This window comes from Eptesicus fuscus, chromosome 18 (genome assembly GCF_027574615.1).
Source record: "Eptesicus fuscus isolate TK198812 chromosome 18, DD_ASM_mEF_20220401, whole genome shotgun sequence".
In the NCBI taxonomy this organism is placed as follows: domain Eukaryota; kingdom Metazoa; phylum Chordata; class Mammalia; order Chiroptera; family Vespertilionidae; genus Eptesicus; species Eptesicus fuscus.
Window position 1 is genome coordinate 1,735,337 of NC_072490.1, and position 25,741 is coordinate 1,761,077.

At 70.1% G+C, this 25,741-nt stretch overlaps 3 protein-coding genes across 3 annotated transcripts; 1 reads left to right on the forward strand and 2 right to left on the reverse strand.

The window, feature by feature from the left end:
* Positions 1-37: 37 nt before the first annotated feature.
* On the forward strand, positions 38-23,097 carry RNF123 (ring finger protein 123). Its single transcript, XM_054729500.1, has 39 exons — positions 38-88; positions 1,394-1,504; positions 1,704-1,779; positions 5,130-5,209; positions 5,341-5,435; positions 5,706-5,760; positions 5,842-5,927; positions 5,999-6,085; positions 6,176-6,243; positions 6,390-6,515; positions 6,748-6,862; positions 6,947-7,051; positions 7,422-7,547; positions 7,627-7,719; positions 7,790-7,863; positions 9,730-9,847; positions 9,942-10,041; positions 10,226-10,287; positions 10,441-10,512; positions 10,699-10,819; positions 11,351-11,452; positions 12,535-12,641; positions 12,824-13,022; positions 13,310-13,455; positions 13,673-13,756; positions 14,370-14,477; positions 15,858-16,035; positions 16,642-16,716; positions 16,855-16,942; positions 17,027-17,114; positions 17,191-17,275; positions 18,302-18,441; positions 18,513-18,701; positions 18,776-18,851; positions 19,048-19,132; positions 22,180-22,322; positions 22,431-22,525; positions 22,620-22,705; positions 22,794-23,097. The coding sequence occupies exons 2-39, from the start codon at positions 1,426-1,428 to the stop codon at positions 22,909-22,911; spliced, it is 3,930 nt and encodes a 1,309-aa protein (XP_054585475.1). The 5' UTR covers positions 38-88; positions 1,394-1,425; the 3' UTR covers positions 22,912-23,097.
* Positions 19,449-22,099, reverse strand: AMIGO3 (adhesion molecule with Ig like domain 3). Its single transcript, XM_054729502.1, has one exon. The coding sequence runs from the start codon at positions 21,628-21,630 to the stop codon at positions 20,104-20,106; it is 1,527 nt and encodes a 508-aa protein (XP_054585477.1). The 5' UTR covers positions 21,631-22,099; the 3' UTR covers positions 19,449-20,103.
* On the reverse strand, positions 23,069-25,442 carry GMPPB (GDP-mannose pyrophosphorylase B). The gene is made up of 9 exons (XM_008155569.3): positions 25,075-25,442; positions 24,877-24,957; positions 24,742-24,790; positions 24,463-24,605; positions 24,136-24,294; positions 23,975-24,053; positions 23,779-23,906; positions 23,503-23,685; positions 23,069-23,428 (listed from the first exon to the last, which is right to left on the reverse strand). Exons 1-9 carry the CDS (start codon positions 25,201-25,203, stop codon positions 23,297-23,299), a joined length of 1,083 nt encoding a protein of 360 aa, XP_008153791.1. The 5' UTR covers positions 25,204-25,442; the 3' UTR covers positions 23,069-23,296.
* Positions 25,443-25,741: the final 299 nt, after the last annotated feature.

Sequence of the window (25,741 nt, forward strand, 5' to 3'; positions counted from 1 at the left end):
TGCGCGGCGCGGGGTTTGACCCCGGGCGGGCGCCGTAGCGAGAGGCCGGGCGGATGTTGTGAGCCGGGCCGCGGCGGCCGAGCTGGGGGTGAGTGAGGGGCGGCCCCGGGTCCCCGGCTCCCCCCGCGGCCCGGGGCGGGTGCTCGGCGCGGGGTCCCGGCCTGTGCGGGCTGCGGGCTGCGCCGGCGCGGGGACCCCCGGATCTCGGGGCCGCGCGCAGCACTGGGGGGAGACGTGCCCTGCCCGCCGCGCCCTTGGCTCCGAGAGGGGTCGGTCCCGATCGGAACTCGGATCCCCCGGCGGGACCGGGCGGACCGGCGCGGCGGGAGCCCGAGCAGAGCCAGGCCCGCTCCCACCTGCTCGCACCCGGCACCCAGGGCGGGCGGTTTGCTGACCGGCCGAGTGGCCAGGTCTCCGCTGCCCGCACCGGCGCCGGTGGGACGGGCCGCGGTCACGGACGCCGTGGGGGCCGCGGGGGGCGGCTGTCCCGTCCCGAGGGGCAGGCGTGGCTCGGCTGGGGACGGGCCTGTTTGGGGCGATAAGAGGCTGCGGGGAGCGGGGTGCGGTGGGGGTGGGGGGGGCCGGCTCCAGCCCGGGCTGCGGGCACAGTCGGGTGCGGGGTCCTGTATTCCAGGGCGCAGCACACGAGCCACTGGCCACACGTGGCCGCCGAACCCTTGAAACGTGGCTAACGTAACTGAGAAGTTGACTTCAGCTTTTCAAACGTTAATTCCTGCGAAGAGCCACGTGTGGCCCGGGCTCCTGTGGGCGGGGAGCTTTGGACGAGGCTGACCGGCCTCTTGGCGGCTGTCAGAGCCGCGGCCCCAACACCCCGTGAGGCTGGGCAGCGTGGGGGGGGCAGGACCTGCCGTGAGCACTGGGCACGGGGGGGGGGGGGGGGCCGGCCGTGTGTGAGCGGGACTTTCCACCAGAGAAGGGGGTCTGGGCTGCGGAGGGTCCTGGCCTTGGGTGTGGGCAGGGCTTGTAGCTGCAGAAGGCACCCAGCCCTGAGGGTGGGCTGTGCCTGGGGGTGTCCTGTCTTCCGGATATGAGCTGGGCTCGGTGTGGCTCGTGATGGAGAGGGGTACAGGGGCTCTGCGCCCAGGCCTCCCCACTGTGGACACGGGGTTCATTTCCCCAGGTCGGTTCTACAGACACCCATCTGGCCCTGCTCTGGGGGGCCCTGGACTGACCCTGGGACATGGTGGTGACCTCTCACACGGGGTCCTACACGGCCCCCTCCCTCTGCCTCCCTCTGCCCAGCGTTGGTGCGTGAGGGAGTGCGCCCACCTGGCCTCTCCGGCTCCCAGGCCTGCCTGCCCCCTAGCACGGGGGGGGGGGGGGGCGGGGGGCGGGCGCTGGCTCCATGTAGACAACCTCTGCCCTGGCTCAGCCCCAGGACACTGGCCGCCACGGACATGAAGGATGGCATCCAAGGGGGCTGACCTGTCTTTCTCCCGCAAGAGCTACGGGCTGACCTCGGACGAGAAACCCAGGGCCACAGGTGAGGCGGGCGGGCTGGGAGGGGCTCCCTGAGCTGAGGGAGGGGGGAAGAGGCAGGGGCGCCCAAGGCCCAGGTCCCTGCAGCCAGCTCCTCCACCAGCTGCCACGGGGCAGGGCACCCACCGGGCCGCTCCTGACCCCGCGGGCCGCAGACCTGGCGGCGGCTCTGACACCTGCCCTCCCTCCCACCCGCGGCCCAGGCATCGTGCACGAGAAGCTGCTGGAGGACTACCTGCACCGCGTCTTCTCTCCGGACGCCGCCGCCGCCGCCAGCAGGTACGGCCTGCGGGCAGCCTCCTCCGTCTGCAGGGCCAGCCCGCAGGCTGGGGGCCGCACGAGGCTTGGGGTTCCCTCGCGGCCGCTCCACGCTGGGCCCCGCTGCGTCCTCCCCTCGAGGGAGCTGGGGGGTCAGGGGCGGCGCCCGGTCAGCGCTCAGCGTGGCACCTGCCGGCTCCCCCCACCTGGCCCTCGGCCGCCCGGCCTGCATCTGAGCGGTTCACACCTCACCGGCCGTCTCCTTGCAAGTTCAGTGCATTTCAGTCCAACCCCCGTCAGTCCCAGGGCGTCTTCGCAGGCGCTTAGCGCGTTACCTGAGGTGCCTAGCGGGCGGGACTTCGCCATCTCACCGTCTGTACAGTTTGGATTATGCTGAATAGAAATTTTCTTTTAAGTTAAAAATTTCTGTCGCCATCCTCCTTTTTAAAAAAAGCTTTATTAGGGAATGATTGGCACACAATAACCCACTTGTGTTCAAAGTGAGTTTGAATTGCGGGGAACCTGTGAAGCCATCATATCATCAAGACAATGGACATAGCTCTGAGCTCTGAAAGTGTGTAGAAATGTAAATCCTGTTTCGTCATCAGCATACCCCTGAGTGTTTTCCCACACTGCAGACTGGTCCTGCTGGGCGTGTTCGAGGGCCCTGGTTTGGGGGCTGAGCTTTGGGAGGCCGAGCTGTGAGGCGCCAGGCGTGGAGCGTGTGGCGGGAGTGTTGGAACCGCAGTCACATTGAAGATGGCTACTGAGTGACTCCTTGCAGATCCTGCCTCCTTCCTGCGAGCGCCCTCCTGCTCAGCCTCTCGCCAGCCCAGGCTGCTCTGTCTTCCGCAGCCTCTGCTCTCGGGGCAGGCTCCGGGGGCAGCGTTGTCGCCTGTTCCTTTAAGTGGCTGTGGTGGCCAAGGGGTTTCTACTTCTCGGGGCTGCTGCCCGCCTCCGCCCCAGCCCCAGCCCCAGGCCTGCTCCAGGGCCGTCTGATCCGTCCTTCACGTGACAGCAGAAATGATCCTGCTGCCGCCGCCGTGGCTGCCAGGAGGGCGAGCAGGTGGCAGGGCCATTGGTCAGCGGCTGTGTGGACGGAAGCCCTGGGCTGGGCCTGGGCAGGCAGGTCCAGAAAGGGCAGGCGGTGCTGGGTTGGCCAGATGGGCAGTGCCGGGCACTGAGAGGCCGTCTCAGGTCACCTGCCCACAGCTGCTCTGCAGATCGGGCACAAGACCAGGGCAGCCTGCCCGGCCAGCGTGGCTCAGGGGTTGAGCGTTGACCTAGGAACCAGGAGGTCACGGTTTGATTCCCCGTCAGGGCACATGCCCGGTTTGAGGGGCATGCAGGAAGCAGCCAATCAATGATTCTCTCTCATCATTAATGTTTCTCTCTCTCTCTCCCTTCCTTTCTCTCTGAAATCAATCCTATATAATAAAAGCCTAATATGCTAAGTGTCCGGTCATCTGGTCGGCCGTTCAATCAATCAAAGCGTAATATGCTTTTTTAAAAATATATATATATATTTATTGATTTTTTACAGAGAGGAAGGGAGAGGGATAGAGAGTTAGAAACATCGATGAGAGAGAAACATCAATCAGCTGCCTCCTGCACACCCCCTCTTCTGGGGATGTGCCCGCAACCAAGGTACATGCCCTTGACCGGAATCGAACCTGGGACCCTTGAGTCCACAGGCCGACACTATCCACTGAGCCAAATTGTTTAGGGCGTAATATGCTAATGATATGCCAAAGCTGTTCAACTACTCGCTATAATGTGCACTGACCACCAGGGGGCAGATGCTCCAACCGGTCGGTTAGCTTACTGCTGGGGTCCAGCTGATCAGGACTGAGCGAGATGGGCCAGACACGCCCTGGAGCCCTCCCGCGTCTCTCCCCAGCCCTGATCGTGCACCGGTGGGGTCCCTCGGCCTGGTCTCTCGTCTGCGCCCTCTCGCAATCTGGGACCCCTCAGGGGATGTCAGAGAGCCGGTTTTTGCCCAATCCCTCAGGCCAGGCGGAGGGACCCCACTGGTGCACGAATTCGTACAAATATATTACCAAAAAAAAAAAAAAAAGACCAGAGCAGCCCTCCCAGGTGTGGGCGGGAAGAACTACTGGGAGCCCCTGGCCCTGGCCCCTGGCGTGTTCCATGAGGAGACTGGTGGCAGCCTTTCTTAAAAAATAGATTTTTTATTGATTTCAGAGAGGAGGGGAGAGGGAGAGACAAACATCAACCAGGAGAGAGTCATGGAGCGGCTGCCTCCTGCACGCCCCCTACTGGGGATCAAGCCCACAACGCCTTGGCTCCTGATCGGGAATCAAACCGTGACCTCCTGGTTCATAGGTTGACGATCAACCCCTGAGCCATGCTGGCTGGAGCCCCCGTCACGTGGCCGCACCCGTGTTTACACGGAGACGAAGCTCCGCACCTCCAGCCCCTGCAGCCAGGGGTCAGGAGCAGCTCACACGGAGCACGTGGTCCCTGAGACTGGCTGCCGCTGCCGGCCAGAGAACGGGTGCCCCTGCCCACCTATGTCCCCCCAGACTCCACTCCTTGGGCGGGTGCCTGGGGCAGGAGCGGGGATCAGAGCGGGAAGAGCGGGTGCCAGCAGGCGGTGGCCCTGACCCAGATGGGCGTGGGCCTCTCCCCTGCCTGAGACCCGCTGGTCCCCCCCCTTCCCCGCTATTCTTAGCAGCTGAGCTCAGGGCAGAGCTGGCTGACACGAGGCACCCTTGCTCCTCTGAGCGTTGTGCTGGGAGGAGGCGGGGCCCACCGAGGGAGTGTGGCTGGGCAGGTGGCACAGAGGCGGGCGAGAGCTCTCCTGGCCGTGGAGGCTGGTACAGGACAGCCAGCCAGCGGCTCAGAGGGCTGAGCCCTGCACTCTGCCAGGCGTGTCTCATTCCACACGGACTTCCCTGGCTGTGTGGAGGCTGGGCGGCTGCCCCCCAGGGGCCGCAGGGCTGGGGTCCAGGGCTCACTCGCTGACCTTGGTGCTGACTACGTGGGGGTCAGCATTGCCCCCACCTCCCTTTCCCGGGCACGATCAGCACAGCCTCCGAGGACGGGCGGGGTGGGCGGCACAGGGAGCACGTTACTGCCGGCCTCCCGCGTCCCTGCCGCAGACGAGGGGGCTGAGGCTCAGAGGCCTGTTCACAGCCCGAGGCTGCACCATCGGACAGCGCTTTTAGCTTAGCAGCGAACCTCGCCCCCTGACCCCCAGCACGCCGCGTCCGGGACCAGACACAGCGCTGCTTCTGCGGTCTAGGCCGCCACCCTCGGGAGCTCGGGGGATGGAGAAGGAGGGGTGTAGTGTCCTCTGGCTGGTTTCAGGGACTTGGGGGCCCCTCGCAGCCTCTTGCTCTCCCCAGGAAACCCCTGAACTTCCAGAACCTGCCAGAGCATCTGGACCAGCTGTTACAGGTGGACAGCGAGGATGAGGAGAGCCAGGGTAGGTGGCGGCTTCTGCAGTGGGGCTGGGGGGCCAGGGCAGGACCCGGCGGGCCCTGGGGGGGCCCTGGCGAGCTCAGCCCGCTGCGTTCTCTCAGACCTGGGCCCCGACCCACACCCCCCTCCTTCCAGGGCAGGCAGAAGGGCGGCTCGGCCCCTCCACCGTGGTCCTGGACCACACGGGCGGCTTCGAGGGGCTGCTGCTGGTGGATGACGACCTCCTGGGGGTGAGTGAGGGCGGGCCGGGCCGGGCCCAGCCGGTGACCGCTCAGCCAGCTCCTCAGCCCCAAGCCCTCCCGACACCCCGAAACCCTCTTGGAGGTCCTCCAGCCGTCTCTTCCCAGCACGGCATGAGCCCCTCCCCGCCTGCTCCCGCGGGGACACCCAGGCCTCGCCCCCACCCGTCGGGCGCAGGCGAGGGGGGCACAGGCCGGGCCGGGCCGGGCGTTCTCCCTCGGGAAGCCGCGTGCGGCGGAGCTCACCCCTGCTCTCCCCAGGTGATTGGCCACAGCAACTTCGGCACCATCCGCTCCACCACCTGCGTGTACAAAGGTGCGGCGTGCGCGGCGGGGCCGGCGGCGGGGCCTGAGGAGGGGCGTGTCTGCCTGCTGGGCCTGACTCGGCTTTTTCCAGGGAAGTGGGTGTACGAGGTGCTCATCTCCTCCCAGGGGCTCATGCAGATCGGCTGGTGCACCATCAACTGCCGCTTCAATCAGGAGGTACGTGCAGGCGGCCCCGGGAGCTCCCGCTGCCCCGCCCCTCCCCGGGCCTCACAGACCTTCCTCCCCAGGAGGGCGTCGGAGACACGCACAACTCCTACGCCTACGACGGCAACCGGGTGCGCAAGTGGAACGTGACCACCACGAATTACGGCAAGGTGAGGGCCGAGCCCCCGCCGGGCTGCCTGAGGGACTGAGGGCCCAGGGGCAGGGGCTCAGGGCTGCACCTGAGAGCCTCCTCCCCGCAGGCGTGGGCCGCGGGGGACATCGTGAGCTGCCTGATCGACCTGGACGCCGGCGCTCTGTCCTTCTGCCTGTGAGTCTCCTGCCTCCTCCCTCCCCCCCCCCCCGGGGCCTCTCCTCCCCGGGCCGTCCCGGTTCCGGTCCCTGGGAGGGGTGCCCTGAGGGGGGAAGCCCCAGCAGGGGCCTGGGCATGGCCCACAGGCCTCCCTTCCTTCCCAGGAACGGCATGTCGCTGGGCACCGCCTTTGAGAACTTGTCCAGGGGCCCGGGCATGGCCTACTTCCCAGCCATCAGCCTCTCCTTCAAGGAGTCCGTGGCCTTCAACTTCGGCAGCCGCCCCCTGCGATATCCTTTCTGAAGGGGGTGGGGAGCTGCTTGGGAAGTCGGGGCGCTGGGGCGGACGGGGGAGGGCCTGCTGCCTCGGGAGTGAGTGGGGCGCAGCTCGGCGGGGTGGGGGGCAGCAGTCCCGTAGCCACCTTGTTGGGGTGCCAGTGCCGTCGGCTGCACAGCACAAGTAACGGAAGGAGTGCTGCCCGCAGGGGGGGGTCTGAGCCCAGATGCAGCTTAACTGTGACACCTACCCAGTGGCGGGCTACCGGCCGCTGCAGGACCCGCCGCGCGCCGACCTGGTGCGGGCACAGCGGCTGCTGGGCTGCTTCCGGGCCGTGCTCAGCCTGGAGCTGGACCCCGTGGTGAGCCAGGGGCTGGGCGGGGCGGGGGTGGGGCTGGGGGCCGCCCGCCGGCCGCCCTCCCTCACAGGCCCCTCTCCCGCCCAGGAGGGGCGGCTGCTGGAGAAGGAGAGCTCCGAGTGGCAGCTGCAGGGCCAGCCCACGGTGCTGCTCACACTGGCCCACATCTTCCACCGCTTCGCTCCGCTCCTGGTGAGGGCGTGGGGAGGCGCCGGGGCCGGGGCTGGGACGCCAGGTGCCGGGTCTGCACCTTCACCTGGGAGGGGCCCCCTGGGACCTGAGCCCTCAGACCCCAAGGATGTCACCCAGCAAGGAAGAGGGCCTCAGGGCGGGTCCTAGGAAGGGTGCGGGCAGCGACTCACAGGCAGGGAGCGGCCTGGCGAAGCCGGGAGGGCGCTGGGCGGCGCTGTGTCTCAGCCGAAGGGGAAGGTGCGTCTGCGCGGGGCGGCCCGAGGGCCCAGGGTCCAGCTGTGCGTGGGCCTGGCCGCTGCCCGGCCGGGTGCCCCGCGTGGGTGCACGGCCGCCCTCACGGTGCCGCCCTCACGGGGCCGCCCTCGAGCAGCGCAAGGTGTACCTGGTGGAGTCGGTGCTCACGGGCTTCCTGCTGGGCGTCGTGGAGGCGGGCAGCCCCGAGCAGGCGCAGGCCGCGGTGGGCCAGGTCCTCGACCTCCTGTGGCTCTTCATGGAGGTGAGGCTCCTGCGCGCGGGCCTCCGGCGGGCGGCTCCCCTGGGAGGGGCCGGGGCCTGAGCAGCCAGCTTCTCTCCAGGACTACGAGGTGCACGACTGCCTCAAGCAGCTGATGATGGCCCTGCTGCGGCTCTACCGCTTCTCGCCCATCGTCCCTGACCTCAGCCTGCAGGTGGGCGCGCCGCGGCCCGGAGCCCTGGGCCCTGGGCCCCGCCTGCCCTCTGAGCACCCCCTCCCCGCAGATCCACCACCTGCGGCTCACCGTGGCCATCCTGCGGCACGACAGGTCCCGCAAGTTCCTGCTGAGCAGCGTCCTGTATCCTCGCCTTGCTGCCGGCCGGCCGCTCGGGGACCAGAGCCGCCCAGCCGAGCAGGGTCTCCAGACGGCGGCAGATTCTGGGGCGACTTGGAGGTGTGGGGGCGCCTCCAGCCACAGCACTGTACTTTTACCCGTGTTCCGGGTCGGGGGTTCCCGAGATCTAGAAGTCAGCTCTTCCTGCTCCCCCAGAATGTCGAGGGTGTGCAACTAGAATAGCGGGGAGCGTGGCTCTGGGCCCCTGGCGGGAGCTGTGCTGTTGCCTCTTCTCTGGGGCCTTCCGCCTCCCAGGAGAGGCCACCAGGCCCTGTGGCCGCCTGCCCCCCAGCCACCTGTCCCTGTGGCCACCTGTCCCTGTGGCCGCCTGCCCCCCAGCCACCTGTCCCTGTGGCCACCTGTCCCTGTGGCCGCCTGCCCCCCAGCCACCTGTCCCTGTGGCCGCCTGTCCCTGTGGCCGCCTGCCCCCCAGCCACCTGGCCCTGTGGCCGCCTGCCCCCCAGCCACCAGGCCCTGTGGCCGCCTGTCCCTGTGGCCGCCTGCCCCCCAGCCACCTGTCCCTGTGGCCGCCTGTCCCTGTGGCCGCCTGCCCCCCAGCCGCCTGTCCCTGTAGCCGCCTGCCCCCCAGCCGCCTGTCCCTGTGGCCGCCTGTCCCTGTGGCCGCCTGCCCCCCAGCCGCCTGTCCCTGTGGCCGCCTGTCCCTGTGGCCGCCTGCCCCCCAGCTACCTGTCCCTGTGGCCACCTGTCCCTGTGGCCGCCTGCCCCCCAGCCACCTGTCCCTGTGGCCACCTGTCCCTGTGGCCGCCTGCCCCCCAGCCACCTGTCCCTGTGGCCGCCTGCCCCCCAGCCACCTGTCCCTGTGGCCGCCTGCCCCCCAGCCACCTGTCCCTGTGGCCACCTGTCCCTGTGGCCGCCTGCCCCCCAGCCACCTGTCCCTGTGGCCGCCTGCCCCCCAGCCACCTGTCCCTGTGGCCGCCTGTCCCTGTGGCCGCCTGTCCCTGTGGCCACCTGTCCCTGTGGCCGCCTGCCCCCCAGCCGCCTGTCCCTGTGGCCGCCTGCCCCCCAGCCACCTGTCCCTGTGGCCGCCTGCCCCCCAGCCACCTGTCCCTGTGGCCACCTGTCCCTGTGGCCGCCTGTCCCTGTGGCCGCCTGCCCCTGTGGCCGCCTGTCCCTGTGGCCGCCTGCCCCCCAGCCACCTGTCCCTGTGGCCGCCTGCCCCCCAGCCACCAGGCCCTGTGGCCGCCTGCCCCCCAGCCGCCTGTCCCTGTGGCCACCTGTCCCTGTGGCCGCCTGCCCCCCAGCCACCTGTCCCTGTGGCCGCCTGTCCCTGTGGCCGCCTGTCCCTGTGGCCACCTGTCCCTGTGGCCGCCTGCCCCCCAGCCGCCTGTCCCTGTGGCCGCCTGCCCCCCAGCCGCCTGTCCCTGTGGCCGCCTGCCCCCCAGCCACCTGTCCCTGTGGCCACCTGTCCCTGTGGCCACCTGTCCCTGTGGCCACCTGTCCCTGTGACCGCCTGCCCCCCAGCCGCCTGTCCCTGTGGCCGCCTGCCCCCCAGCCACCTGTCCCTGTGGCCGCCTGCCCCCCAGCCACCTGTCCCTGTGGCCACCTGTCCCTGTGGCCGCCTGTCCCTGTGGCCGCCTGTCCCTGTGGCCGCCTGTCCTGCACACGTGCACGCATGGGCACTGGGCGTGGTGGGCTGACGGCCACACCCTCTGGGGCTCATGGAGAGACAAGCACAGGGCAGCGATGGCCCCTGGGGGTGCGCACTGTGGTGGGCATGTGGAGGTGGGCAGATTTCCACCGAGCTTCCCGGGAGGACGGGAGGGGGCGGGGGGGCCTCACGTGAGCAGAGCTTGCCTTGACGGGCTCCAGCTTCGACGCACTCCGGTCCGCGGTCTTCTTTCACATCAAGAGCCCGCTGCGCGTGGAGGAGGCCGGCCTGCAGCAGCTCATCCCCACCACCTGGTGGCCCCAGCGCCCCAGCAAGGAGGTGGGCGGCCTGGGTGGCGGGTCTGAGGGAGGCTGGCCCGGGGCTGGGTGGGTGGTGGGGAGCCCTGCTGTCTTCCCTCCTGCCCCCCGTCCAGGGCAAGGACAGTAAGGAGGTGAAGGAGGAGACGGCCGAGGAGCGGCTGCGGAGGCGTGCCTACGAGCGGGGCTGCCAGAGGCTCAAGAAGCGCATCGAAGGTCAGGCCTGCCTGGCCGGGCGGCTGGGGGGGTGCACATGTGTGCGTGGGGCGCTGGGTCGTGGCGGTGCCCAGGCGGGGCTCGGGGTCCCTGGTGGTGGAGCCCCATCCCAGCCTGCACCCTCTTGCCCGGGGCCCGAGGGCAGGGCTGTGCGGGGCTCAGTGTCCGCCCCCGCCCGCCCCAGTGGTGGAAGAACTGCAGGTCCAGATCCTGAAGCTGCTGCTGAACAATAAGGATGAGGATGGGGTGAGTGCGTCGGGCACCTGGGAGGGTCTCTGGCGGGGCTGGCGGGGCGGGGCGGACCCAGGCCTCCAGGGCAGGTCCAGCTCACAGCACGCGCTAGTCCAGCCTGGGGCAGTGTCCTCAGCTCATCACAGCTTCACCTTCCCGCCCCTGCAGGGCGAAGCTTCTAGGTACATCTTCCTGACCAAGTTCCGGAAGTTCCTGCAGGAGAATGCCAACGGCCGGGGGGTAGGTCCGCCAGGCCGGGTCGCAGGCTCTGCGCTCTGGGCTTCTGCCCCCTCTCCGCCGCCTCCTTCCCGCCGAGCCCTGGTCCTCTGCCCTCTGCCCTGTGCCCGGGAGGACCCTGGGGCAGCTGCGGTGGGCGGGCCGGCTCCGGGCTGGAGCAGCGGCATGGTGTGTGCCCTGTGCCCACAGAGCGCGCCCCTGCTCTGCCCCCCTGAGTACATGGTCTGCTTCCTGCACCGGCTGGTCGCCGCGCTGCGCTGCTACTGGGACGAGTACAAGGCCTCCACCCCCCACGCCTCCGCCAGCGAGGGTGAGCGGGCCGGCTCGGCCTCCGCGGCGGGCAGAGCCAGCCCCGGGTGGGTGTGGGGTGCCGGGCTGAGGGTGGGGTGGGGCGGCAGGAGCCCCGTGGGCCGGGACTGCGAGCCGTCCACGCTGACTGACGGTGCCCGTGGGCGCCAGCCGCCAGCTCTCTGCAGTCCTGGGCGCCTGGGGCTCTGAGGTGCTGGGCCCGGGGTTTGTGAGGGACACAGCCCTCCAGGGTCGGGGGAGGCTTTCGGTGCCCTGCATTGGGGGATCCCCCACGGGGGATCCAGGCTCTCATTTTCCCTGAGCGCCCCACAACCAAGTGCCCCCTTCACCCCAGGTTGTGCCGTTGCTGGCGCTGACCTGAGATGGGGCGGGGGGGTGGGAGGTAGCCGAGGCCACGCTGTATGCCGGGGGGGGCGCGGGCGGGTAGGTGGCCACCCAGGGGTCCCCTCTGTGCGAGGCCAGAGTGGAGGGGGCAGCCTGGGGAGGGTCCCTGCTGGGTCTGACTGCCGGCCTGGCCGCCGGCTTCGCGCAGAGGCCTACGTCCCGCCCCAGGTCTTCTATAACGGCAAGGTGGACTACTTCGACCAGCAGCGCCTCGGGGGCCTCCTCTCCCACCTCCGGAAGACCCTCAAAGGTGCGTGCTGCCTGGGGGAGCAGGTCCGGGCTGGGTGCACAGGGAGCCCCTCTGCCGTGAGTGCCGAGCTCCCTGTGCCCACTAGAGGGCGCCCGAGCACCGGCCTGCGGGCCGAGAGGCTGATCGGCCCACTGGCCTCTGGTCTTGGGTCCAGCTGTCCCTTCCCTGGAGCACCCCGGGGGCCTCTGGGAGCCCTGCAATGAAGCGGGGCACGGGTGCTGACAGAGGGGGGACCCTGGGATCCTGGCGAGGTCCCGGGGCTGGAGTTGCTGCCTGAGCTGTTCTGAGGGGTGAGCGGAGGCCGCAGGGCCGGGCTGAGGAGGCCAGAGCAGACGGCCCGGTCTCGGGGGGCGGGGGGAGCAGCGGGGTGCCCCCAAGGGGAGAGCGAAGCCGGGGGCCGGGGAATGAGGCCGGGGCGCGAGGGCAGAGCCTGGCGGCCTGGTGACAGGGACTGTGAGCTCATTGCCGGCAGCGGGTGAGGTCGGGCCGCGGGTAAGACGCCCCTCTGGCTGCGGCTGTGCGTCGAGTGGGGTGCGAGGGCCAGGGAAGGAGACGGGTGGCCGGTGTGCAGGCGGCAGAGGAGGGGTGGGAGGGCCGGCTGCCGAGGAGGCAAGGGTGACCCGGCTTCTTGCCAGAGGCTGTGGGGATGGGGCACCGTCAGGAGGGGGCGCTGCGGGGCTCGGGGACGGCAGGACAGGGCCTGGGCTGGAGGCAGATGCCGCGGCAGAGGGGGGGCCGCCTGTGGGGGGCCTGGGCCTGGGCGTGCAGAGGAGCTGAGCAGAGGCGGGGACAGCCTGGCCGCCTTTCACCTGCAGGGCAGCGGGAGGAACAGTCAGAGACGCGGGGGCAGGGGAGTGGGCCGCCTAGAAAGCATGAGGTCCCTCCCGGGAGACAGACAGAGGGACTGGGAGGGGTGATGGGGTGCCCCTGCCACCCAGTCTCTACAAGACAGAGTCTCCCGATGCACAGGGAGGACGTGCAGGGGTGAGGTGCAGGCGCAGTGGCCAGTGGGCCCTGCCAGACCCCTGCCCAGCCGTGACCCTCGCCCTCCACTGGCCTGAGCGCCCCGCCTTTCCTCCCAGATGACCTGGCGTCCAAGGCCAACATCCTGATCGACCCCCTGGAGCTGCAGGCGGCCACCATGGACGACCTGGACGAGGACCAGGAGCCGGCCCTGGCTGCGGCCCAGGTGCCGCGGTGGGGCAGGGGCACTCCACGTCGGCGTCCCTCTCTCCCCGTCTCTAAGGGCAGGGGCTCACAGGGCCACCCCTCTCCGCAGGCGGGCGCCCTTGGTGTGGGCGGAGTCACACCCGCCCTCCCGGCCCCAGGAATCCCGGAGCTGATGGCGTCTGCCTCCTCTCTCCACCACAGCGCCCCGTGCAGGCCCTGGCCATTGGGGGTGCGCTGCCCCTGCCCCGGCCCGGCTGGCTCAGCTCCCCGACCCTGGGCCGAGCCAACCGCTTCCTCAGCACAGCGGCTGTGACCCTGATGACCCCCCGGCGGCCCCTGAGCAGCGCGGAGAAAGTGAAGGTCCGCACGCTGAGCGCAGAGCAGAGGACCCGCGAGGACAGTAGGTGTCGGGCGGGGACGGACGTGGCACCGCGGGCCCCCCCCCCGCCCCCCCCCCGTGCAGCCCCCGCGGGCAGAGCCGGGACACGCCCCTCCCTCCCGGCCTCCAGCCCCGCAGCCTCAAGGGCGAGGGAAGTACATTCCGAGCAGGAAATCGATGGCACAGAAATAGGTCCGGAGCCGCCAGACCTGCCCGCCCTCCCGTCCTCCCTCCTGCTGGGCGGCCCAGGCTGCCTCGGCGCCTCGGAGACACCGGGCTGGCCGGCCTGACTGCCCTCCCCCTTCCAGTTGAGGGCAGCCACTGGAACGAGGGCCTGCTGCTGGGGCGGCCCCCCGAGGAGCCCGAGCAGCCCCTCACGGAGAACTCGCTGCTGGAGGTGCTGGACGGGGCCGTGATGATGTACAACCTCAGCGTCCACCAGCAGCTGGGCAAGGTCTCCGTCGTCCCGTGTGTGGCGCGCGCTTCTGCATGTTGGGTGCACGTGTGTGCGTGTGTGCGGGCGCCCACCTGCCCCGGGTCTGCCTGGGCACGGCTGCACGTGAGCGTGTGCCACAGCAGGGCTGATGCCCGACCGTGCTTCAGGCCTGACCTGGGTGACCGGGGGAGGGGCTGGCCGGTCGGGTCACCCTAGACGCTGTCCCCCGCTCCAGATGGTGGGGGTGTCGGACGACGTCAATGAGTACGCGATGGCGCTGAGGAACACGGAGGACAAGCTGCGCCGGTGCCCCAAGAGGGTGAGGCGTGGCGGCAGCGGGTCCCCGGGAGGGTCCCGAGGACAGTCCCCGAGGAAACCGGCCTGGCCCTGCCGCTGGGGTGACCTCAGCAGTTTTTCCTGTCCCCACCCCCGCCCCGACCATAGCACGTCAGCGAGAGGGGCTGGCACCAGGCCGGGCACGGTCTGAGCCCCATCAGCCAGCGTGGCTGAGCCAAGGCACCCCGCCCCTGGCCAGCTAAGTGCTCGGCGCACCCGCTGTCCTCATCAATTATGGATTCAGCCCTGAGCCCTTCTCGGACACTTGCCGAGTCAGCAGGAAGCGGGCCTGGCCCCGTCCTCCCCGCAGCCCCTCCGCAGCTCACCGGCCTGGGGCAGGGCCAGGGGCCCAGCGGCCTGCGGTCCATCGCGCGCCCCTGGGCTGCCCAGCCACGGCTCCAGACCCCCAGCGGCACCCGCTCCCCCGTGCCAGGGCGCGGCTACGGCCCTGTCCCGAGGCCTGCTCGGGCTCACCGCGGGTCAGAGGCAGAGGGGGTTTGGAAGAGAGGAGGGGTTCACCCCCTTTGCGCCCCAGACCACAGTGGGGCCCGAGGCCGTGGACGCGGGCGGGTCCTGACCTCCTCCTCCTCGGGCAGAGGAAGGACATCCTGGAGGAGCTGACCAAGAGCCAGAAAGTTTTCTCGGAAAAGCTGGACCACCTGAGCCGCCGTCTGGCCTGGGTCCATGCCACTGTCTACTCCCAGGTGAGCGGGGCCGGGCCTGCAGTGCTGCCCTCCCAGCCCCCTGGCTGGGCACAGGCTGGCAGCCCCTCAGTGCCCCTGCCGCCTGGGGCCTCTGGCACACACACGCCCTCCCTGCCCCTCCCCTGTCCTCCCACCCCATGCCACGTCCCGGACCTCTCAGGCCCCGGGCCCCTCCAGCTCAGACACCTTCAGGCTGAGCAGGGTCTGTCTCCACCTGCCTCTGCTTCCTGCGCCGACCAGGCGCCTCCCTCCCACGCCGGGGCGCCTCCCTCCCACCCTGGGGCGCCTCCCTCCAGGGCCGGGGCCGGGGGTCCAGTGCCGCCCTGACGCCAGGGACACTCAGGAGCGAGGCAGAGACGAGGCCATGCCCTCCCCGGGAGTCGGCCTTGAGGGGTGGACAGAGGCAAGCTCCCTCTGAGCGTGCTTGCCCCCCACTGGGGCCGAGCCCGCAGCCCGGGCCTGTGCCCTGACGGAATCAGTCATGACCTCCGGGTTCATAGGTTGACGCTCAAGCACGGAGCCATCTGGCCGGGCCAGAATGTGCCCTCGTCACCGTCTGTCACAATTAATGGCAGTAAAACAGCATGTAGCTCAGCTCCTCAGTCGCCTTCAGGGCTCAGCTCGGTGGCGTTAGTGTATTCACTTGGCTGTAAACAGACCTCCAGGCGTGTTCATCTTCCCAAACTGAAACTCACCCACTAACACTCCCCTCCACCCCCCCCAACCCCCCTCCCCCCGCTCCCCCCGCAGCCAGCGTTCTCCTCTGTCGGCCTCTGACTGCGGCCGAGCCCCCCCGCGCTGGGCTGTTGTCATCGCTCCTTGGCTTGGCCGCTGCCCGCACGGGCACCCTGGGGAAGCCGGGCCAGTTTCAGGCCGAGGGGCCAGCTTGTTCGTCCCTGACGGCCTTGGGGTGCTGCCACCGCTTGGCTGCTGTGGGTTCGAGGCGTGGGTTGTGCTCAGAAGCAGAACTGGGTCGCTCTGTCGTACACTCGGGCTTCTGTCCCAGTCCGGACCGGCCTGTCTGCCGGGACCACTGCGGTGGCCGTGGCTCTGCAGGACGTTGGATAGAAAGTGTGAGGGCTCCACGTGTTCTCTTCCGGATTGTTTTGGCGACTTGGTGTCCCTTGAGGTTCCATGCGGCTCTTAGGGTAGATTTTCCTAGAACTCGCAGGGCCCTGGGGTGAGAGCAGGCCTCCTGGCCCGTCGCTGCTCTCGGAGGAAACGCTGTCTCTGCTCACAGCGCCCTCGCACGGAGCCCGCTGCCTCTGCACCCGCTGAGCCCGGCCCGACCTCCTGGGCGCAGTTCTCGGTCCCCATGCCCCGTTCCGGGGAGGCCTTTCCTGGGCCCCGACGCTCACCCAGCACCCGTGCCGCCCGCAGGAGAAGATGCTGGACATCTACTGGCTGCTGCGCGTCTGCCTGCGCACCATCGAGCACGGCGACCGCACGGGCCCGCTCTTCGCCTTCATGCCCGAGTTCTACCTGAGCGTGGCCATCAACAGCTACAGCGCCCTCAAGAACTACTTCGGGCCCGTGCACAGCATGGAGGAGCTCCCGGGTGAGGGCCTGCGGGAGGGCGTGGGAGGCGGGAGCGGCTCCTGCTCCGCTCGGCCTGCGCCCGGCACGCATTTGCTGGCGCCACGCGACGCAGCCCTGCCTGTGCCGGCGCCCGAGCCCAGCAGCTCCTCGCTGGCGCGCGGAGGGAGGCGCCAAACGGATCCCGCTCTCACTTCCGACTTGGTGGCCTCCCCCAGCGCCTGGCACTGCCACGGGGTGTGGCACTGTCGCCGTAGATCACAGCGAGGGGTGGGCCCTGCTGGGGGCCACACGGGAGCCCCAGCTTCACACAGACCCCGGTTCCCGGCTGGGTGGGTGGCTGAGGTCTGGATCGGGCTGTGGGCTGCTCCTGCCCCCCTCGGACCCAGGTGCAAGCTTTGTCCTCGGGGAGCGCTGTAGGTGCCGGGCCTCTGACTGCTGAGCCATCGAGGTGTGGGCTCGTTAGCACCCCGCCAGGACCCACTCCCCACAGCGAGTCCGGCCTTAGCCTTTCACCAGCCGTCGCTGAGTGCTGAGCACGGAGACCCCCGAGGCCGGCTGGGGCCCAGACTGACCCCGGGAGCCAGCTCTGCAGCCCTTAGCCTGCCCTCTCCCCTCCCCCCTGCAGGCTATGAGGAGACCCTGACCCGCCTGGCTGCCATCCTTGCCAAGCACTTTGCCGACACACGCATCGTGGGCACTGGTGAGGTGCCCTGCAGAGGGCGATGGGGGTGGGGGTGGGGGTGGGAGGATGGGTGGCGTCTCTGGCTGGCTGTTTGCTGCATGAAATGGGACCAGGTGGGCCCGAGGCCCCTGCTGAACCCGCCCCCCTCCCCCCCAGACATCCGGGACTCGCTGATGCAGGCGCTGGCCAGCTACGTCTGCTACCCACACTCCCTGCGGGCCGTGGAGCGCATCCCCGAGGAGCAGTGAGTGGGGCCGGGGGAGGGCATGTCCCCTGCCCTCACAGCCCCACGCAGCCTCACCTGTGCCCGCCACCCTTGCCCTGGCAGGCGCGTCGCCATGGTGAGGAGCCTCCTGGCTCCCTACGAGCAGCGGCCCTGGGCGCAGACCAACTGGATCCTGGTGCGGCTCTGGAAGGTGAGCGGCAGGAGGGGGCGGGGCTGGGGCCGCAGCGAAGGGGCCCTGAGCACTGACCATGCCCACCCCGCCGCAGGGCTGTGGGTTCGGGTACCGCTACACGCGGCTGCCGCACCTGCTGAAGATCAAACCCGAGGACGCCAACCTGCCCAGCCTGCAGAGTGAGTGCCTGGCAGGCGGGGGCCTTGCCCACGTCTCCCGGCTTCCGACTTCCCACGCCTTCCAGCCCCGAGTCCCTCTGTCCGTGGGGGCGTTCCCTTGGTCCTTGCTCCCGTCCCATGGTGCCCTGTGTGGGTCACCGTCACAAGGGCCCGTCTTCCCAGGTGCTCCCTGACCTTGTCCCCATGTCCGTCCGCCCTTCTGCCACCTGCCTGGATGCCCGAGTCCAGGGCACAGGCGGGCGGCCGGGCCCCAGGGTGCTCGGGGCTCCCTGGGGGAGGGGGCATTTGGGTGGCGCAGGGGCTGTGCTGTCCCGGGCCCTGGTCCGGCCAAGCCGGGGTCTGGGCCCAGCTGGTCTGCCTGCTGCGCGCTGCGCACCCCACCTGGCCGCTCTCCCCGGCCCACCTGGGGCGCCTCTGCCCTTGGGGACGTGTTTTGGCCTGAAGGGTGTCCCCGGAGGCCGCGTGCCTTAGGCAGCCCACGGGGAGTCCTTGCCAGTGGCCTTGCCCGGCCTGGAGGGTGGAGAGGGCAGGGGCCTCGCGCCTGCGGATGCGGGAGCTATTGATCCGCGTGGGGGAGGGGAGGTCTGCCAGCCTGCGGAGGCTGCGGGCTCTAGTTCCTGCTGCCCGGCAGCCCAGGCTTGGCGCCCACCCCCTCGGCCACGGGCCAGGCCAAGGGCGGCAGAGGGCGGCAGAGGGCGGCAGGGCGCCACGGAGGCTCTTGAGGAAGCTGGCCTCGGCCCAGCAGGAGGGCTCTGGTTTCCGTCTCGGCTCCCTCTCTGCTCTCCGCCGGCCCTCGGCTGAGGACGCGGGCCGAGGGCGTGCTGGGCCGGGCGGCTGCAGGCCTAGGCTGGGGCTGTGGGCCGGAAGCAGCTCAGCTGGTGGCTGGCTCAGCAGAGGGCGGGCAGGTGGAGCTCTGCCCTCGCCTTCACGACCTGAGCATCCCGAGTTGTCTTCCGGCCTCACACCCACGCCCGGCGAGGGAGGACCGGCAGACGGCGGGCCCTGACCGAGCCCCGCTGCCCGCAGAGCCCTGTCCCTCCATCCTGCTGCAGCAGCACATGGCGGACCTGCTGCGCCAGGACCCCGACGTGGCGCCCAGCTTCCTCAACAGCGTCCTCAACCAGCTCAACTGGGCCTTCTCGGAGTTCATCGGCATGATCCAGGAGGTGGGGGCCTGGTGGGCGGGTGCCGGAGGGTGGGCCGGGTGGCCAGGCCGCTGACCGCCCTTGGTGTCCAGATCCAGCAGGCCGTGGAGCGCCTGGAGAGGAACTTCGTGGACACCCGGCAGCTCAAGGTCTGTGCCACCTGCTTCGACCTGTCGGTCAGCCTGCTGCGCGTCCTGGAGATGACCGTCACCCTGGTGCCCGAGGTCTTCCTGGACGCGGCCCAGCCCACCTCCGAGATGCTGCTGCAGCGGCTCGCCCAGGTGAGCGCCGGGCAGGGGGGTGGGCCGGGGACGCCCATGGGAGCGCCCGCCGCCAACCACTGCCGCCCTCGCAGCTGCTGAACCAGGTGCTGAACCGGGTGACGGCGGAGAGGAACCTCTTTGACCGCGTGGTCACCCTGTGGCTGCCTGGTGAGGACCGGGTGCCCCGCCCCACACACCGGCCTTGGTCCTCTGCCAGGAGCAGTGATGCCCACTCCCCTTTCTGCCAGGACAGCCAAGCTTGACACCCCAGCCTCAGTGCCCCTCCCCTCAGGGCCCAGTAGGGAGGGAGGTTGGCACCCGCTGGGCGCCCAGCATGGGCGCCTCACCCCCCTCCCCTCCCCAGGCCTGGAGAGCGTGGACCATTACCCCATCCTGGTGGCGGTGACGGGCATCCTGGTGCGGCTCCTGGTGCACGGCGCCGCCGCAGGGTGAGTGTGGGGATGGGGGCTCCGCAGGGTGAGTGTGGGGATGGGGCCGTGGGGCTCCGCAGGGCCTCCTGGCAGTCCTGCTTCCTCGTCTCTAGTCTGGGCCTCGCTCAGGTTTGGGGTAGGAAGGCTGAGGGCTGCGGTGCCTGAATAGGTGGCGGTAGCAGCTGAGTAGAAGCAGGGACCCTGCAGAGCAGGCGCCTCGGCCCACGTCAGAGCCTCGGGCGGGCGGGGAACCACGACTGGTGGGTGGGGGGCACCCTATGAGGTCGGGACAGCGCTGCCGAGACGAGACTGAGCACACTCGTGTCTGCGGAGGCTCCGCGTGGGTCCTGCCTTTATTAAGAAACTCCGTGACAATCCGATTCAGGCCCTCGAGGGGCCCCAGCTCCGCTCCCCACAGGGGCCCCAGCCCGCCCTGCCTCCCTGCAGGGGGAGGGCGAGGGTCACATGAAGCCGGCCGCCTCAGCCATTAGACAAGCAAGCGCTGGCCCTTACGAAGCTCAGACCTCCAGGGACAGCGAGTGCGCCCCGCCCTCTGCTCGGCTTTCGCTGCTGAAAGCGGGGCGGCGGCCTCGGTGCCCTCCCTGCTGCTGAGCCCGGGGGAGAGGCTCTGCCCTCTGCGGCCTGTGATGCCCTGGCCACAGGAGCAGGGCCCCTCGGGGGGCCGGGCCAGGCCCAGGGGTCTCTTGAGGAGACTTCCCTGCCTCGTGCCTGCCCCAGACTCGGCCTGGACCTGTGACGCCGGAAGGAGGTTGGATGTTGGTGCGCGGGGCCCTGTGTTACCGGAGGAGGGTGCTCCCTCTTCCACCTGGGGACGGGCAGGTCTCCCCTCAGCGGCCCCTGCTCCAGGGGGCCTCAGGCCCCGTGCCGAGACCACCAGTGAGGGGGCCGCTGTGCTAGGGAGGACCTGGGGCCTCCCACCAGCGCCGGGAGCTCTCTGCGCAGCAGGGGCGGGGGGCGGGGGCGGGCGGCTAGGTCGCCACCGGCCCCTCGGAGCCCGTGGAGCTCGTGGACTCAGAGCCGACCTTGAACCGCGGACCCACCGGGCGGTAGAGGTCGAAGTCCTCGGCCACCGCCAGCTGCACGCGGCCGTTGAGGCCCCGCCTGCCCGGCTCCAGGAACACCACGTGCTTGTGGACGCTGGCCTTGCGGCTGGGGGCGTCGGGCGGCGTGGCGCTGAGCACCGAGGACTGCGCGCTCAGCTGCTGGAGCGGGCTGGGGGCGCGGGGCCGGCGGCGGCAACAGCAGGTGCGCCGGTAGCAGCGGCGGCAGCCGGGGCAGGGCGGGGCGAACAGGTAGAGCAGCACCAGCACCAGGCCCACCACGCAGCCCAGCAGCGTGGTGTAGCCCGTGTTGAAAGCCTCGGGCGCCGGCTGCGGGTAGTGCACGCTCACGTTGAACTCGTGCGTCTGGTTGTGCTGCAGGCGGGGCCCGGCGGCCAGGCACACAAAGATGCCCTCGTGCCGCGTCTGCACGCTCCCGATGGCCAAGCTGCCGTCGGCCAGCACCGCGATGCTGCCGTCGGGGGATCCCGGCGCCACCAGCAGCTCTCGCTGCGGGGAGACCCAGGCGATGTGCCGGGCGCCGGCGCTGGTGTTGCAGTGCAGCGTCAGGGACCCGCCCACCTGCACCTGCAGCTGCTCTTCGGGCGGCTCCAGGCCCCGAGCCAGGGCCTCCGAGCAGTTCTCGAAAACGCGGCTGTGCGCGAAGAAGCGCACGCGGGAGGTGGGCACCCGGAACGCCAGGCACGTGTACTCGCGCGCGAAGTCGCTCACGGCGCTGAGTCCCCGCTGGTGCCAGCGCTGCAGCAGGTGGTAGAGGCGGCAGTCGCAGGGCAGCGGGTTGTTGTGCAGGTAAAGGCCGTTCTTGAGGAAGGCGGGCAGCGCGGCCAGGGCCGGCACGGGGACCCGCCCCAGGCGGTTGGAGGAGAGGTCCAGGGTGCGGAGGCGGGTCACGCTGAGGCCGTGCAGGCTGTCGAAGGAGAAGGCCGCCAGCTCGTTGCAGCCCAGGTAGAGCCAGCGGAGCGCGCCCAGGCCCTGGAAGGCCAGCCGGTCCAGGTGCGCCAGGCGGTTGTTGAACAGCAGCAGCGTCTCGAGCGCGCCCAGCCCGCGGAGGTCGTGGCGGCCGAGCGCCCGCAGCGAGTTGGAGGACAGGTCGAGCTGCCGCAGGCCGCTGGCGTTGGCGAAGGCGCCGCGCCCCAGGGCCTCCAGCTGGTTGTGCCCCAGGCTCAGGGCGCGCAGCTGGGCGAGGGGCGTGAGCCAGCCGGGGCGCAGGCGCTGGAGCGCGTTGTGGCTCAGGTCGATGTCAGCCGCAGCCGCGGGGAGCTCCGCCGGCGCGTCCTGCAGCCCGAGGCCCGCGCAGCTCAGCAGGTCGGCGGCGCAGATGCATTTGTTGGGGCAGTGAAGGGGCGCCAGGGGCCAGGAGCCCTCGGAGTCCAGGGTGCCTGAGCCGACGCGCAGCGCGCACAGCAGGGCGCCCAGCAGCACCGGCCGGGTCATGGCGGGACGACCTGGGGTGGGTCCGCCGCTCTGCGGGGCGCGGCTCTGGGACTCCCCCCTTCTGTTCCGGCCGGTGGCCCCCGAGGCAGGATGCGAACTGCACCCCGCACAGCCGGCAGCTCCCGCTCGCAGGTTGCCTGGGGCTGCGCTCCACTCGGCTGCCTTCTCGGGTTCCCAGCTTCCGAGCGCTTTCCTGGGCGCTCGGCTCCTAAATACTCCCGGGAGGGGAGCGCTCAGGGGCGGGGCCTCGGCCTCCCATTGGCTCCCGTTGGCGGGGGCGGAGCAGTCCCGACCCGGCGAGCCGGCGGCGCTGGGCCGGCAGGTTCGGTGGAACGGTGGCTGGGACGCCCGGGAAGCAGCCTTTAAGCCGCTGTTTCCTGTGAAGGGCCCGCCTGTATTAGGGAGCAGGTGACTTGCACTCCCTGCTGGTGGCGCCCGAGCCCGTGAGGGAGGGGGAAGCCGGGGTATGTACGGGGTGGGCTGGGTCGTCACCCACCCCCACTCCAGAGTCCCTCAGGCCCCGCCTCCTGCACCCCCTCCCCCCCCCAGGAGGGAGAAAGCCACGTCAGTGCTCCTGGCGGACCCCTGCTTCCAGCTCCGCTCCATCCGCTACCTTCTGGGGCACCCGGAGCCCCCCGCCCCCGGCACTGCCCTGCCGGCCCCTGACCGGAAGCGCTTCTCCCTCCAGAGCTGTGAGTGGGCAGGGTGGGCCAGGTCGGGAATCTCCCTGGCCCAGGCTGGGGTGCTCAGGAGGCCCTGGGTTCTGGGACCACAGTGGCCAGACACTTCTCACCCCCCAGACACAGACTACATCAGCAGCGAGGAGCTGGCCCAGGTGGAGCAGATGCTGGCACACCTGACCTCTGCGTCTGCCCAGGCCGCAGCGGCCTCCCTGGTGAGTGGGGCCACCCTCACAGGGCCACGCCGTTGCCTGAACGCACGGCTGCCCTGAAGGCGTGTGTGTCCACCTTGCACTGTGCTCCCTGCAGCCCACCAGCGAGGAGGACCTCTGCCCCATCTGCTACGCGCACCCCATCTCGGCCGTGTTCCAGCCCTGTGGCCACAAGTCCTGCAAGTAAGTGGGCCCCCGGACGCAGGAGGCGGGGCTGGGCCAGGGGGGGGGGGCAGAGGGACACCGGGCCCCCTCACCCCTCCTGTTGCAGAGCCTGCATCAACCAGCACCTGATGAACAACAAGGACTGCTTCTTCTGCAAAGCCACCATCACGTCGGTGGAGGACTGGAAGGCAGGCAGTGCGGGCGCCACCTCCTCGGCTGCCTAGGTCTGCGTGTCCACACCGCGGGGGCCCGCCCTGCACCCAGACCCAGGCTGGGCCCTATTTATGAGCTCCCCTTGCCACCCCCACCCCCACCCCCTGCGTGTCCCCCATGGCGGGAGCCCAGCCCTCATTGTGCCTGAGCTCGACTTCCAGTCAGGGCCACGGTGAGCATTAAATTATTATTCAACAGCCCTGGCCCGGCCCTTCTTGAGGGAGTGGGCTGGGGAGGGTGCCCAGCAAGGACCCCGCCCGATTCCGTCCACAGGAGAAGGCAGGTGTCCACCTGCTCCGCCTTGTCCAGGCCTCCCCAGACACGGTAGTGAGTCCAGGGCCTGTGACACGTCAAGCCAGTGTCCCCCTCGCCAATAACAGGGGCTCCGCCAGCCCCTCACATGATGATTCGAGGCTCCGGCACCGAGTCGCCGATGGACTTGTGGGGCAGCACGCTGGCCCCGTTGAGGTAGAGCTCGTCGTTAACGATGACGTCCTCACCCAGCACCGTCACGTTCTCCATTCGAACCTGGGGAGGCAGGCCTCGTCAGGGAGGCCGGTGCAGGCCTGCCCCCTCCCCCCCGGCCGAGCCCAGACGCTCACCCACTGGCCCACGCGGCAGCGCCAGCCCACGATGCACGACTCGAGCCAGGAGTGGGAGCGGATGTGGGCGTCGCGCAGCACGGTGCACCGCCGGATGCACACGCCGTCCTCCACCACCACGCCGGGGCCCAGGCTCACGTTGGGGCCGATGCTGCAGTTCTGGCCGATGCGGGCGCTTGGGTCCTGAGGACGGGGGGGAAAGCACACGTGGGGATCTGTCCCCCGAGACGGGGGGGGGGGGGGGGGGGTGAACGACGGGCGGGGCAAGGGCCTCACCACCAGCACGTTGCCCACGATGCCAGGGCCCGAGCACAGCTGCTCAGGCTGCTTCTGCCGCAGCGACTGCAGGAAGAGGCACATGCCGGTGAGGAAGTCCTTGGGCTGCCCTATGTCCATCCAGAAGCCTGAGGGCGGGAATCATCAGGGCTCAGCCCGCCACAGGCCACCCCACCCTGCGGCCTCCCTGCCTCACCCTGCAGCTCCATGGCATACAGCTGCCCCTCCTCCGCCATGACCGGGAACACCTCCTTCTCGATGGACGTGGGCCGCAGCTGTGGGAGTGGGCGGCGCGTGAGCAGGGGCCCGGTGGCGCGGCCTGCCCTCCCAGGCCACCCGAGCGCCGCTCCTGCACACCTGGATGCGCCGCAGCACGGCAGGGCTCAGGATGTACATGCCCGCGTTGATCTTGTTGGACACAAACACCTGCGGCTTCTCCACGAACCGGTGGATGCGGCCGGTGTCGGCCTCGCACACCACCACGCCGTACTTGGAGGGCTCCTCCACTTTAGTCACCTGCGTGCAGGGGGACTCAGGCCTGGCCGGTCCTGCCCCTCGGTATGGGGCTGTCCTCAGTCTCGGGGGCTGTGCCTCAAGTGCTTAAAGACCGCCCAGCTCTGCACTCACAAGGACTGGGCAGTTCGAGGCGGGCCCGGGAGGCGGGAGGTCAGGCCGGGTCCTTACCAAAATGGAGCCTTCCTGGCCGTGGTGCCGGTGGAACTGCACCATGGCTTGGAAAGGGAAGTCGCAGATCACGTCGCTGTTGAGGACGAAGAAAGGGTCCGCAGTCTCAGACAGCAGGTCACGGGCCAGTGCCAGGGGTCCAGCTGGGGGAGGGGAGGTCACCATTTTCTGGGGGTCGGAGCCCTGCATCCAGGCTCAGCAGGCCCCATCCAGGCTGGGCCTTACCCCTTTCCTAACCCTGAGCCCTCCCCCACAAGGGCTATCCCCGTCTCTACTGACCTGTCCCCAGAGGCTCCTCTTCGTGGGACATGGAGATTCTGATGCCCAGCTGGAAGGGAGAAGCGGGGTCAGGTTCCTCCCCCAGAGGGAGGTTGAGCGGGGACCGACGGAAGGGCAAGTCGACTCAAGCCTCACCCTCTGCTCCTGCGCCTTCATTTCCTTCTCCAGCACCTGAGACATGTAGCTCACGGCCAGAATCACGTGGTCCACGCCGGCCTGTGGGGCAGAACCGCGCCGGCGCACAGGCGGGCTGAGCCAGAGGCCCGGGCGTCCCCCAGCCCGCCTCGCTCGCCGCCGTCCCTCGCCCTGCCTGCCTCCCCGCCCGGGCCTCACCGCGGCCAGCGCCTCCACCTGGTGCAGGAGGATGGGCTTATTGCAGAAGTCCACCAGGGGCTTCGGGGTGCTGAGCGTCAGCGGCCGCAGGCGCGTCCCATAGCCGCCCACCAAGATCAGTGCCTTCATGGCGCCGGCGGGGGGGCGGGCGGAGACCGAGGCCGCGCTCCGAGGTGACCGCGGCCGCCTGGCCGACCCCCGTCACTCACTCCAGCCGCCGGGCCCTCCACCTGCCAGACTGACCAACCCTGGAGCCGTCTCGTCCGCCCAGGACGCCCGACGCCTATTTCCGCGCCGCCGCAAACCAGGATGCGACGCGGGCTGGACGGCCGCTGGCCCCGAGCGCAGGCCGGCCCGGCGGCGGTGACGTGAGCCCGGGCGGGCCAATCGGCTGCCGCGTACGTGGCACGGACGCCGGCGTCGAGGCGCTGGGGCGCAGCTCTGGCGGACGTAGCCAATGAGAGTCCGAGCGCGCCCGGTTGCTATGGGGACCGCGATTGGGACCCGCGGGTCAGCTGGCCATTGGCGGATCCAAAGGCGGAACTGGCGCCAAGGGCGAGGCCGCCTGCAGCGTCCGCCGTCCGGCCCGGCCCGGCCCGGCCCGGGAGGAGCGAACGGGGCCGCGGGGTGGGCGGGCCGCCTGACTTCCGGAGCCGCGGGGTCTTCA